Genomic DNA, 13,375 nt, shown 5'->3' with positions numbered 1-13,375 from the left:
GTCTTGAGAAAAGCTGTCTTCGAACTGGAGAGGGAATTTAGCTATTGTGTAAGACCCTGACCCCCGAGTTTGTGCCTAGAGCAGGCACATAGTTTTTATGTGTGCCTGTTAGTTTGAATTTGTGATACTGATCTGCTTTTTGTCCCTGCTGACGGTTATTATATCTTAATGGGCGAAACACTACTCTAATGATCCTCGTGTATATAATTCTCGTAGTACAGAGCAGGCACCAGAGGACCACATAAAAATGTTTGCCTCAATTTCCCTGCAAAAAAGAAGCTCAGAAACCAGACTTGACCAAGTAACAGATTTTTAAAGGTAAAGGAACCTAATAAAATTACCAGCTTTTCACAGCGTGTGTCTACTTCCTTTTGACATATTGTGAGGTGTAGGTGAAATATTCTAACTGAACTGACAGTGTGAGTAGGGACAACTAAGGAGGGAGGGGGATAAAAGTAAAAAACACCAGCAATGATTGATATTGCAGTAGCAATGAGTTGTTGAGGTCTCCCCTTTGTGGTTTTGACACTTCACCTTTCTGACACCATCTGCAGGAGTGTTGGATAATGAGCACTATACAGATGGGAACAAAAGCTAGGATTACTTGGAATTACTGTATCCAGGGCTTTCAGACTTGCTATGGGATTGTGTAGGCTGGTATTTATTCAGCTTATAAGATGAAATGTGTGTGTGTGTGTGTGTGTGTGTGTGTGTGTGTGTGTGTGTGTGTGTGTAAAGAGAGAGTGTGTATTTTTAAAGTATAAAATGGAGGGAGCTATCTGATCCTAGGTAACTCCAAAAATACTTTAATCAAACTAATTTCTTTCCACATTGTGATCATCAGTTAACTAATTAAACGGGTTTATATAATACTTATAAGTTTAATGGTAAGTGCTTTCAAGAGTGACGTAATCAGAGCATTTATTGATTCTCTAATACATTGTCCCAGTGTTTTGGGAATAGAATTATCAGGTATGAGTTCTGGTCCTCCAGGAACTTTAACTATATTCGGTAAATGGGAGGTGGAATGGGGTGCCTGTAAGACAACTCTTCTAGGAGTCCTAGGACTTAAGCTGTTTTATTTTTTAGAACTTGGGCCAATACCTCAGTCTTCCTTGGCCACTCTTTAGGGTAGAAATAATAGAAATAATTTCATTTTCTTAAGCTCCTGGGCTCAACCAGGTGACCTGTTGGTATTGCTTCTCCCATCTCTAAATTTTACTTTTGTAATTTTATTTTAAGATTCTTGTATGGAAGAGGAGGATCCTCAGTGAAGTACTTGTTATTTGTCCTAAATTAATCTTTACTTATGTCTTTCTTCACCAGCCTTTTTGCTCTACTGCAGTCCTCCCCCAGGCCTTGGGGAAAGGTAGTGGTTGTGTCCAGCTCATACGCCCCTCTGCCTATTTCTATGGGGGTGAACAAAGCTCTTTCCCTAAATCTACCCTTTAGCTTCAGAGTGGTTTTACACCCTAGTTTCCTCAGTCCAGAGCTAATTAGTGATGTCACTATGTAGTTCTCTAGGATGTTTTCCTCCTCTGCCCTATCCTTTCTATCCACACTATTCAGGTTTTTGCTATCTCTTCCCCACTGCAGTAGGTTCTAAACTGGTCTTCCCAAACTCTGACCTGTCCTCTGTAATACACCTCAGTTTAGTTTTCTCCCCTACTCATAACTGCTCAGCGACAGCGACTCCTTACTGTATATCAGGTGCATAACAGGCTCTTCATCGTGACATTCCAAATTCTACAAGGTCTTGCCCCAAACTACATTTGAAACCTATCTCCCTAGTCCCTTTAATTAATTCTCTCTTCAAGCCGAAATTGAACTACCTGCCATTGCCTGAACATTGCATGAGCCTGTCTGCATTTGCTTCTTTCAGTTGGAACGTCTCACATCCTTTCAATTTGTGTTCATTGGCACTTACTGTAAATTTATAAATTGTCATTGCTTGGAATGAGTTTGGCTTAATTAATGGTGATTAATAAATGGGTGTTTTAGGCATCTGCCTGAAGAAATATTTTGCTATTTAAAACTTTTTTGAAGGTATGAATGTCAGGAAAGATGTTTTCCTTATTCATTCCTTAATAATGGAAAATTTATTTGTTAGAAAATTATTTTTGTTATAGGATATTTAGCAAGCAGTGTATCTACACTGAGTGTATGAGGTGGGGGCACAATTATGTAACTCTGACTAAACCTTGATTGTTGCACTGGGACAGATTGGGAAGGTTCAAACCTTAATTCAACACCCTCTATCCCCCAATAATATAATATTTTGATCAGTCAAAATCTTATCCCTCTTTAAAATCTCTATGTCCTCTTTTTCAAGACCCCATGTCCTCTTTGTCAAGAACCTTTTCCTCACATCTAGCACAAGGAATCCACTCTTTGGGAGACCTGTGGCATATATCACATCCACAAACATTTATTTAATACCTATTACACCCCAGGTACTATGCTGGAAGCTAGAGTTATCAAGATGCATAACAGACGATGCCTGACTACAGTGCTCTCACGATCGGGTGGGGGAGGGAAACTGTTATGCAACAGATCATAATACAGATTCTTAAAGTATACTGTCTTCACTCCATGTAAAACATGAGCAAGGTGCTATGGCAGAGGAAAAGATCCAGGACTTAATGATCCAAAGGTCAAGGGGGTCTTTCCAGGGCAGGAAACCTTTGTCCTCTGGGCCTTGGAGGATGAGACGTGGGACAGGAGGAAGCCTGGGTATGTTCAGGAATGGGGAGCTTCACAGTGTGGCTGGAGCCCGAGGTGCAGAGGCAGTGGGAGGATATGAGACTGGACGTGTAGCTCAGGGCCAGGCAAGGAATGGGCATGAAAACCAGGCCAAGGAGTTTGAACTATACCCAGTATTTAAAGGAGAGACATCTGAGTTATTTTAAACATTAAAGTAAAATTTTGAGACCCATGTTTTGAAAAAATAACTTGGGTGGTACAATGAAGGATGGATCGGTTGGAAACACTGAAATTAGAGATAAACATTAGATTAACTTTCTCAATGGACCCAGAGGTATCTTATATTTTCCTTAAGACATTTGATACATTATCCTTTATAATTAGAATTATTTGTTCATGGGGCCGAGCCAGTGGCGCACTTGGGAGGGTGCGGCGCTGGGAGCGCGGCAGTGCTCCTGCCACGGGTTCGGATCCTATATAGGGATGACCGGTGCGCTCACAGCACTCACTGGCTGAGCGCAGTGTGGCTAGTCTCAAAAAAAAAAAAAAAAAAAAAAAAAAGAATTATTTGTTCATGTATCTTTCCTATTAATATTGCTTCCTGAAGTCGGGCCTTGAGTAGAATTTTAAAGGACTAAAAGGATTTTATAGCAACTGCTATCTGAAATACCCAAGAATTCTAGAAAGTTGCATTTATAGCACAAATTACTCAGTAGTTATAGTTTTCTTTCTCTAGTTCTTTCCAGATATTAAAGGATATAAGGCATTAACCAGCATTAGAACACATTAGCAATGTGTATATTTAAAATCATGATAGTCATAGTTCGTAGGTATCATTTTGAGTTCGTACCATGTTCTATATGCTATGCCAAGCATACATATTACTTCACGGAATATTTTCAGTAAGTAGTATGAAATCCATTTTACAGATATGCCGAAGCTCAATTTAACATGTCAAGATCACATACTGAGTACGTTTTGCTCTCTCTATGATAGTCGTCTTGACTTTTTTCTGTACCTTGCACATGTTCCTTCATCAGAAAAAGAAACTTGCTTTTGTAGTTATCTCTCCCTAGAATGTCCTTCTCCCAGAAAGTCACAAAACTGAACTCAAAAGGTCTTAACTTAAATGTCACCTCCTTAAAGACTCCTTCCTTGATCATCCTATCTAATGTGCATTTCTCTATTTTACTTTCTTCATAGTATATCATTATTTGAAATTAAGTATTTACTTGTCCATTTTCTGTCCCCCAATCTAGGGTATAAGTTGCGTGAGATCAGACACTTTGAATGGCTTATACACTTCTGACTTAGACAGTCATGTACAGCATAATGATGTTTTGGTCAACAATGGACCACACATACAACAGTGGTCCCATAAGATTATAATGGCTGTCCATATTGTGGGTATGTAGTAGGCTATACCATCTAGGTTTGTGTAAGTTTGCACAATAACAAAATCATCTAATGATGCGTTTCTGAGAATATATCCCTGTTGTTAAGTGATGCATGACTGTATATCCAAAGCATTTTAGAACAGTTTCTGGAATTTAGTGTGCATTCAGCAAATATTTATTCTAGGGCTGGAAGGGTAAAGGATAAATAAATGTCCCCAGAGCCCCATGCTTGTTCTCTGGTCCCATTCTCTGTAGGTGTTTTCTTTCTGCTACCTAGCACACTGGAGGAGAATTGGCCGACAGTCTAACCTGTCAAACCCTGTATCTGGACCCAAACTGATTAACTTTTAAAAACCAAGTATTTACTCACTAGGAAAAGAAACTCACAGATCACTCTTTCTCATTAAGATTACTTGATTATATCTAAAGTTGTAATTTATATATAGTACCTAGGATATGTGATTAGATTAGGAGCAGACATTTCTGATAAATTATGTTTAGAATTTTACCTTTTCTTATGCATTCATGTTGGCTGATTTTTGTAGGAAAATACTGAGATTTACGTAATGTAGATATTGTTCTTGGCTATCTTGTTTTTGTCTTTTAAAGCACCAGACATTTAAAAATATATGGTCTATCTGATAAATTAGAAAATTCATTTTCACATACAAAATTAACAGCCCTGGGAGGGTAAATTCTTTTATTTCCTCAGACTACATTTTGTTTTCGTGGTTTCAGTTTGGCCTTTATGAAAATGTTCCTTTGTTTTGGTGGAATCTGAGACGACTGACTTTGTCACTAGCACATTGACCTCTTCTTTTCTCTCTATTACGCATATCTATGGGGCCAGTGGCGCAATGGATAACGCGTCTGACTACGGATCAGAAGATTCTATTACGCATATCTAGGAATAGCTTGCTGATTAACTCCTAAGGTAGAGAAGGTAGCCTGCGAAAGAATTTTAAGTACGCTCCTTGGTGTTCTGTGAAGTTACATGATCTTAGCTCTTTTAATTAAAATTGTTAAAATTGTATCAAAGGGTTCATATGATTCTATGCTATAGAAGAAGCCAAACAATTCAAAGGCAACCCGCCCTTTATCTTGGTCCCACCTTCTCCAAAAACCATGGTGTAATGCGAATGAACAGAATAATGGTTGACGGGCAAAATTTTAAGGCATTCTAAGTATCACTGGTTGGTTTAATAAAATTAATTAGCCTGACACAGAGAAAATTTACTAGCATGCTGGTTAATTTCACAATGTAAAGTCAGGGAAGGGAGGTAAGGTTGCGGGAACAAACCTTATTAGTTTTGAATAATTATTTAAAGATGTGGACCTGCCTATTTCAAACACTTTGATAGCCAAATCCATTAAGGTTTTAAAATCTCAGTGTTTATATCCCAGTAAATATGGGACGGGACCTTTCTAGATGAAATCATAAGCATATTAATTAACAGCCAGATGTCTTATTTAAGATACAGAACAAGTAGAATTCTAATAAAACCATGGGAATGAGAACTTGCCTTAAAACTGGCTCATGGGAGGTTTTCATAATCTTAATTTGCCATTGATGCAATTATTGCTTTTTCTTGTCTTTTTAATCCAAACAAGATGTTTGCAGTGGCTATGGAAAGGTGCTTGAAATCACATGCCTGAATTCATTTAATTTGCCAACACTGTCTTTTCTCTTTTTTTCTCTCTCTCTTTCTGGTAATGGGCAAGAGTCAGTTCTGGTGCATTAGGTACTAAATCTCTTCAATTACCAGCCTGGAAGAAAGATTTAAAATTGTGCTTCAAACCTACAAACTGATTTAGTTTTAAAGCACAAACACTTCTCCTGTGGAGCCTAAATTAAACTGCAGAAAGGACACAGAACCTGGGGAATTACACAAGGCAGGGCCAGGGTGCAAGCCAGTGGTAGGCCCCATTTTGGTTTCTTTCATTCGAGCCCCCTAGTGAGAAAGGAGGGGAGCAGAAACAACCTGAAAGTCACATCTTGTGTAAGAAAGTGCGATATTACATTACTTGGAAGCTGGACTTGGAATAAATGTTGGTGTGGGGGATCTAATCAAATCCCTTATCCTTTTCTTTTTGGGTGCTTGGCAGCCATTTTCAACGTGGATGACTCTGTGGTTGATCTGGAGACCCTGGCAGCCTTATATGAAAATGTGAGTGTCAAAAATGCACAAAGCTGGGTTTTTCATATTCCCCTTCTACTCAAAACATCACTGAGCCTTTGATGTCCTTTGGTAGTAAGGGTTTTGACACAGCATGGAATAGAATAAGGCACAGAAACACAAGCTTGAATGGGAGTAGGCATGAGAGAAGCACTAGGTTAACTCCCACTGGGGTGTCTGGGTTGGGAGATCTCATGGCACATCTGCAAGACAGAGAAGTTCAAGGTGGAGATCATGTATGTGCCCTGAACCCAGCCCTGTTGCTTGCTGGTAAAGTTAATGAATATAAACTGCCCGTTCAATGTTGGCGTATACCAGTGTCTTCCTCCGAGGAATGGAAATGCTAACACCAGCCTGGATGATTATTACTCTTAGTCCAAATGAGTTGACGGCATTGAATGTGGGAAGCAGTATAAGATGGTGGGTGTGCGTTTTAGATTTACACTCAGTCTTAGATTTGAGGTCCAGCTCTACCAGTGCCTGCTGAATGACCTTGGGTCAATTACTTCAACTCTTTAATCCTGTTTGATCATCAATACAATGGGGATTATAGTGGATTCTACCTGATTTTTATATTAAATGAGAATTTAATATATGTAGCAATAGCAATGTATTTTGAAAGTAAACAGCACTATTCGCGTATAAGGTCTTTCGATTTGGGTTATAACTGGAAATAACCAGGGGAATAGGCAGGCTCTCTTGTGAAGATGACACAGGAAAGTCAGAATTCCACAATTGTTAACTGTTCTGGTTCACTGACTGTTAGGATGCAAAAGCATAGATTGAACCACAGGTTCTCTTAAGTAATGGTATTTCCCAAGAAGCTGCTTGGTGCTGTATGGCATGCTGTGGTCGCCCCAGCTCAAAAGATGATTCATTTCAATATTAGCGTCCCCTGAGACTTTGTCTGTTATAGAAAATTTCCATAGTCTAATATTCTATGCCTGGTAGCACCACCAATTCTCTACTCATTTTCTCATCCTTCATATATCAGGAGCTATTTAGTACAACCAGGTGGAACTTGTCACATGTTTCCATCAGTAAAGCTTTGATTAATAAACTAAAGGCACACAAACAGCAGGCTGNCTGGGGAATTACACAAGGCAGGGCCAGGGTGCAAGCCAGTGGTAGGCCCCATTTTGGTTTCTTTCATTCGAGCCCCCTAGTGAGAAAGGAGGGGAGCAGAAACAACCTGAAAGTCACATCTTGTGTAAGAAAGTGCGATATTACATTACTTGGAAGCTGGACTTGGAATAAATGTTGGTGTGGGGGATCTAATCAAATCCCTTATCCTTTTCTTTTTGGGTGCTTGGCAGCTATTTTCAACGTGGATGACTCTGTGGTTGATCTGGAGACCCTGGCAGCCTTATATGAAAATGTGAGTGTCAAAAATGCACAAAGCTGGGTTTTTCATATTCCCCTTCTACTCAAAACATCACTGAGCCTTTGATGTCCTTTGGTAGTAAGGGTTTTGACACAGCATGGAATAGAATAAGGCACAGAAACACAAGCTTGAATGGGAGTAGGCATTAGAGAAGCACTAGGTTAACTCCCACTGGGGTGTCTGGGTTGGGAGATCTCATGGCACATCTATCTGCAAGACAGAGAAGTTCAAGGTGGAGATCATGTATGTGCCCTGAACCCAGCCCTGTTGCTTGCTGGTAAAGTTAATGAATATAAACTGCCCGTTCAATGTTGGCGTATACCAGTGTCTTCCTCCGAGGAATGGAAATGCTAACACCAGCCTGGATGATTATTACTCTTAGTCCAAATGAGTTGACGGCATTGAATGTGGGAAGCAGTATAAGATGGTGGGTGTGCGTTTTAGATTTACACTCAGTCTTAGATTTGAGGTCCAGCTCTACCAGTGCCTGCTGAATGACCTTGGGTCAATTACTTCAACTCTTTAATCCTGTTTGATCATCAATACAATGGGGATTATAGTGGATTCTACCTGATTTTTATATTAAATGAGAATTTAATATATGTAGCAATAGCAATGTATTTTGAAAGTAAACAGCACTATTCGCGTATAAGGTCTTTCGATTTGGGTTATAACTGGAAATAACCAGGGGAATAGGCAGGCTCTCTTGTGAAGATGACACAGGAAAGTCAGAATTCCACAATTGTTAACTGTTCTGGTTCACTGACTGTTAGGATTATTTGGGTTATAACTGGAAATAACCAGGGGAATAGGCAGGCTCTCTTGTGAACATGACACAGGAAAGTCAGAATTCCACAATTGTTAACTGTTCTGGTTCACTGACTGTTAGGATGCAAAAGCATAGATTGAACCACAGGTTCTCTTAAGTAATGGTATTTCCCAAGAAGCTGCTTGGTGCTGTATGGCATGCTGTGGTCGCCCCAGCTCAAAAGATGATTCATTTCAATATTAGCGTCCCCTGAGACTTTGTCTGTTATAGAAAATTTCCATAGTCTAATATTCTATGCCTGGTAGCACCACCAATTCTCTACTCATTTTCTCATCCTTCATATATCAGGAGCTATTTAGTACAACCAGGTGGAACTTGTCACATGTTTCCATCAGTAAAGCTTTGATTAATAAACTAAAGGCACACAAACAGCAGGCTGTAGGGAGCTAATCAGGCATTTGCTGAGTACCTGAAGGGCAGCATGAAGTCAGAAGCCTTTACCAGTTACTTAGTGCAAGCCTCAGCAGAATCATCTATGAAATGAGGATATAGTAACTGATGTTAAAGCAAAGTACCTTCCAGATGCTTTTTGTTGTTACCATAGACTCAGGACTGTGCACATGGTTGGTATTTGTTAGCTCACAGTAGAGGCAAGCTGCATACAACTAAAATAGTTGGATAAATTAAGAAAAGTATGTGACTAAATGCCAAAATAACTGCTACAGACAACAAGTACTTTAAAAATTTAGAAAAAGGGAAGTTGTGACTAGCAATAAAAGAGTTGGGAGCCTATGTAAGTTAGGAGGGCTGTTTTGAGGGTGAGGACATAAATGCTGAGGACAAGCTGCCCCATATCTACTTACAGGGGAAGAGGCAAGGCATTCAAAAGTAGCAATCCCATGGCCTGGGTTCTGTGTCCAGCTCAGTGCACTTATGACCCTTTGCATTAGCTAGTGATTCTCAAACTTTAGCATGCTTCACAATCACCTGGAGGGCTTGCTGGGCCCACCTCTGGAGTTTCTGGGATGAGGCCAATAATTTGCATTTCTAACAAGTGACAGATGATGGTAATGCTGCTGGTCTAGAGACCACCGTTTGAGACCCACTGCCTGAGATGATTCTCATGCTCATTTTTTTTGTGTGTTTTGTTTGCTATTTCAATACAGAGAGCCCAAGAGGATGAATTGGTTAAAATAAGAAAGTATTATGAGACATCCAAAGAAGAAGAATTGAAGCTGCTGGATAAACCTGAGCAGTAAGGACACTTGAACACTTTTTTTAAGCCACAAGGGTGAACTGCAGTCTCTATCTCCCTGCCTCCCAGCTCTGAATAACCAAATCAAGTTGTGCAGTGAGCTAAGTCTCAACAGCGTCATTCCCGTGACCTACTGCACACAGCAGAATGACCCGGCTGCCGGGAAAAGCAGCCCTGAGATTTGTACTGCTGGATGCAATGTGTCTCACCCCCTTCCCCCACCCCATGCGACTCCCCTTTCTTGTTCTAGCAATTTGTTAATTCCTCCTAGACTAAACATTTTGGTTGAAAGGGTAACTGAGGAAGGAAGAAGGCACTGCTCTGTTTAAGGTTCTGCTGATGCAGTTAAAAAGATATCACAGAATTCAAACTGATTTTCTTAAATGTCATATCCAGTAAATGTAGCCTGGATGTGCCAGCTTTCACCCCAATTTTCCCACCTGTTCTTCCCAAGTTAGATGTGACTTTCTCATCCTCACTCTGCATGTGCTGGTTCTTCCTTCCACTCACTGTCTAGAGTTGCTGGCTCTGTAGTTTGGGATGTCCTTCCACATGCTTTGAGAACCCAGAACTCTCGTGCACAACTGGGTGACTCTTGCTCTTTGCCGGGCTCTTGTGGTCTGCAAACCACAGATAAGCTTAGGCCTCCGTGAACATGCAGAACTGGTTCAGAGTGGACCGGGGGCTCTTGCCTGTTGGTATTTTGAATGCTTCATGTCCAATTCAGGTCAACCCTCTCAACCTAGAGATGAGGGAAGGGTAGAAAACAGAGGAGATGGAGTGATCAGATTTAGGTTAAGTCAGCCCTAGAGGTATCCAAGGGCTTAACTGAAGCCTCATGCCTTGACCTTGGGCCCTGTAGAATGCCCCACTCCCTGTGGACCCCTGAACATTCAGTCCCAGAAAAATCTCTCAACATCACTGGAGGTGCGGTCAGGGAGAGATTTCTAGGTTTACTCAGTTATTGATGGGCCTTCATGATGGTTTTGGGAACCTTAGATGAGTTGCTCTCACATGCAGCATGGGCCAACCCTCCCACACCCACCCAGACTTAGCTCATGATGCTCAGGAATATTGTGAATCAATTCAAATGGGGTTCCACTGCCCTTCTATTCCATTGACTTGATCCATCCTCCTTCGCGCCTCCCACCCCAACAGATCCTGTAGTTCATTTCCAAGTCATGTTTCCTAATATAATAAATTACCTCTTGCTAAGGTGCTAATGACTGAAAATGAGGTGACTAATGATGGGATATTTAGACACTGACAAGGCCTTTGGGGAGGGGCATATTTGGGGACAATAGGGCATATCAAGCATTTGGATAGTGCCAGTTATGCTAAGTTGTGCAATGATGCTCTAAGCCTGGAGTTGATAAACTTTTCCTGTAAAGGACCAGATCATGAGTATTTTAGGCTTTGTAGGTCATAGGATGTGTCACAACTACTCAAGTCAGCCATTGTGGTGCAGAAGCACCCACAGACAACCCATAAACAAGAGTTGTGCAATGATGCTCTAAGCCTGGAGTTGATAAACTTTTCCTGTAAAGGACCAGATCATGAGTATTTTAGGCTTTGTAGGTCATAGTATCTGTCACAACTACTCAAGTCAGCCATTGTGGTGCAGAAGCACCCACAGACAACCCATAAACAAATGGCCGTGGCTATGCCCCAGTAACGCTGAAATTTAAATTTTACATCATTTTTACACATCATACAATGTTATCATTCTGTTGATTCTTTTTAAGACCATTTAAGGGGGCCGGCCCGGTGGCGCACTGCTACAGTGCGCCGCTTGGGAAGCGTGGCGGCGCTCCCGCCAAGGGTTCGGATCCCACATACAGACCGGCCGCTCACTGGCCGAGCGAGGAGCGGGGGCAACACCGACAGTTGCGATCCCGTAGCCGGTCCCGGTCCGGTCCGGGCGCGACACTGAGGGTTGCGATCCGTTGCCGGTCACGAAAAAAAGACAAAAAAAAAAAAAAAAAAAGACCATTTAAAAATGTAAAAATCATTCTTAGTTCACAGGCCATACAAAAACAAGTGCCAGGTTGAATTTGGCCCATGGGCTATAATTTGTCAACTCCTTAGCCACTCAGTATCCCCTGCTCTAAGCTCTGGGAATGGCAACCCAGCAAAATGAACAGCTGGGGGGGCAGGGATGAGTGTTTCTCCTCCTGATAGTATACGCCTTCACCTTTTGTGGTACTGCCTTTCTAGCATTATTTTTCAAGACTACTTGCCAGGACGTAGAATAACGGTGGCCCGTAGTTATTAGACAACTTCTTATGCCTATTTTCTCTACTGATGATCTAAATAGAAAAGCATTTTTAAAGTTTGTAAATGGTCCTTATAATAGCTTCTTGAACGTGCAGAGCTATTTTGACAAAAAGGACTGTCCTATGCTGCTGAGGTGCTGTGCCTGGGCTCAGTCGCTGGAGGGTGAGGCATGGAGAGGTAGGGGCCTTTGGGCTTGAGTGAATTTCGCCTTTGCTCTCAGCCTCCTGCACAGGCCAGCATTTGTTTAATTTATGCCGGAGTCTGAATCTCTGGCCACTTATTTGCCATTAACTCCAAGTGAGTTGACTATAAGCATGTTTTACATACCGGAAAATATGAATCATTTACAGTTTTAGCATTGCATTTTCCTAAGGGTCCTGTGGTGCCCAGTCCTATAAATCATAGCATGGAGAGGCTGGCCTCATCCCTCACCTCATCAACACTTACACCCCACTGCCAGATTTAGAAAGCCATTTCCCACAGAGATGTTGTCTGTGTGGGATCAGGCTGTCTGAGAGCCACTCCCTCTAGGGATGGCTCTTGACTTTCTTTGTATCCTGCTTTGGGGTGGCGGTGAGGTGAGGCTGTCCTGGGTTTGATGCCCGCTTACCGTGCCTCAGGTGAGCACACCACACACAGCCTACTGGGATGTTCCACCAGGGTCCACAGCTGCCTTGGAACTCCCACAGACTGGCTCTGTTAGTGTCCTCCATGGAAGACACTAACTGGCTCTGTTAGTGTCCTCCATGCTGTGTGTACCACCTGTGGTCACACATGCGTTAGATAATACTATTAAGAGATGTAGGGGATGATAAACCAAGCATGAGTCCCTCAAAAGTATCATTCTCCCTGTCAGCGGAGCTGCTGCTGTGGCTGTGCACCCCAGGCTTGTGAGGCACACAGCTTCTCTCCTGGGTACAGGCTGAAGCTGCAGTCCTTCCTGAGAAAATAAGCCTGCTTTGGGGAAAGAAGGGAAAGATCCCTCATTTGTGGCTGCTTTGGGAGTGTTTAGTCCTCTCAGTTATTGAACCTGGGATATAAAGTTAGGCTAGCCCAAAAGAAAATCGGTCTATAAGTATTTGTAAGTACCAAGGCCCAGTGTCCAAGATCTTATGCTTGAGGATATGTAAAAGAGTTATCATCCTTGCCCTTCTGGGCAGAGCATAAAACATGGGGGAGGGGGACGATATTTACCAGACACTTGCTTCATAGCCTTTGAGGTTACCTACACCTCTGGTACTTCACCAGATAACTGGGAAAGGAGCTATACTGCTCTTCCCTGAGCCTTTGCATGGCCATTTTTGGACAGCAAATGACATAAAACCATACTTTTTCCTAATTTCCTTCTCCAATATTTTGTATCTTCACATTCTACCAGGTGTTTGAGCCAAAAACCCACAAGTCATACTGACT

At 41.7% G+C, this 13,375-nt stretch overlaps 1 protein-coding gene across 1 annotated transcript in view; it reads left to right on the top strand.

The window, feature by feature from the left end:
• Positions 1 to 13,375, top strand: part of FMN1 (formin 1) — a 283,899-nt gene that overhangs the window by 131,333 nt on the left and 139,191 nt on the right. Inside the window, exons 7-9 of the mRNA XM_008580115.1 lie at positions 6,207 to 6,268; positions 9,597 to 9,685; positions 9,957 to 9,978. Coding sequence (XP_008578337.1) covers positions 6,207 to 6,268; positions 9,597 to 9,685; positions 9,957 to 9,978 — 173 coding nt within the window. The remainder of the gene's footprint in view (positions 1 to 6,206; positions 6,269 to 9,596; positions 9,686 to 9,956; positions 9,979 to 13,375) is intronic.

This window comes from Galeopterus variegatus, unplaced genomic scaffold, assembly GCF_000696425.1.
Source record: "Galeopterus variegatus unplaced genomic scaffold, G_variegatus-3.0.2 Scaffold2024, whole genome shotgun sequence".
Lineage (NCBI taxonomy): Eukaryota > Metazoa > Chordata > Mammalia > Dermoptera > Cynocephalidae > Galeopterus > Galeopterus variegatus.
This window is presented reverse-complemented; position numbering and strand designations above follow the sequence as displayed.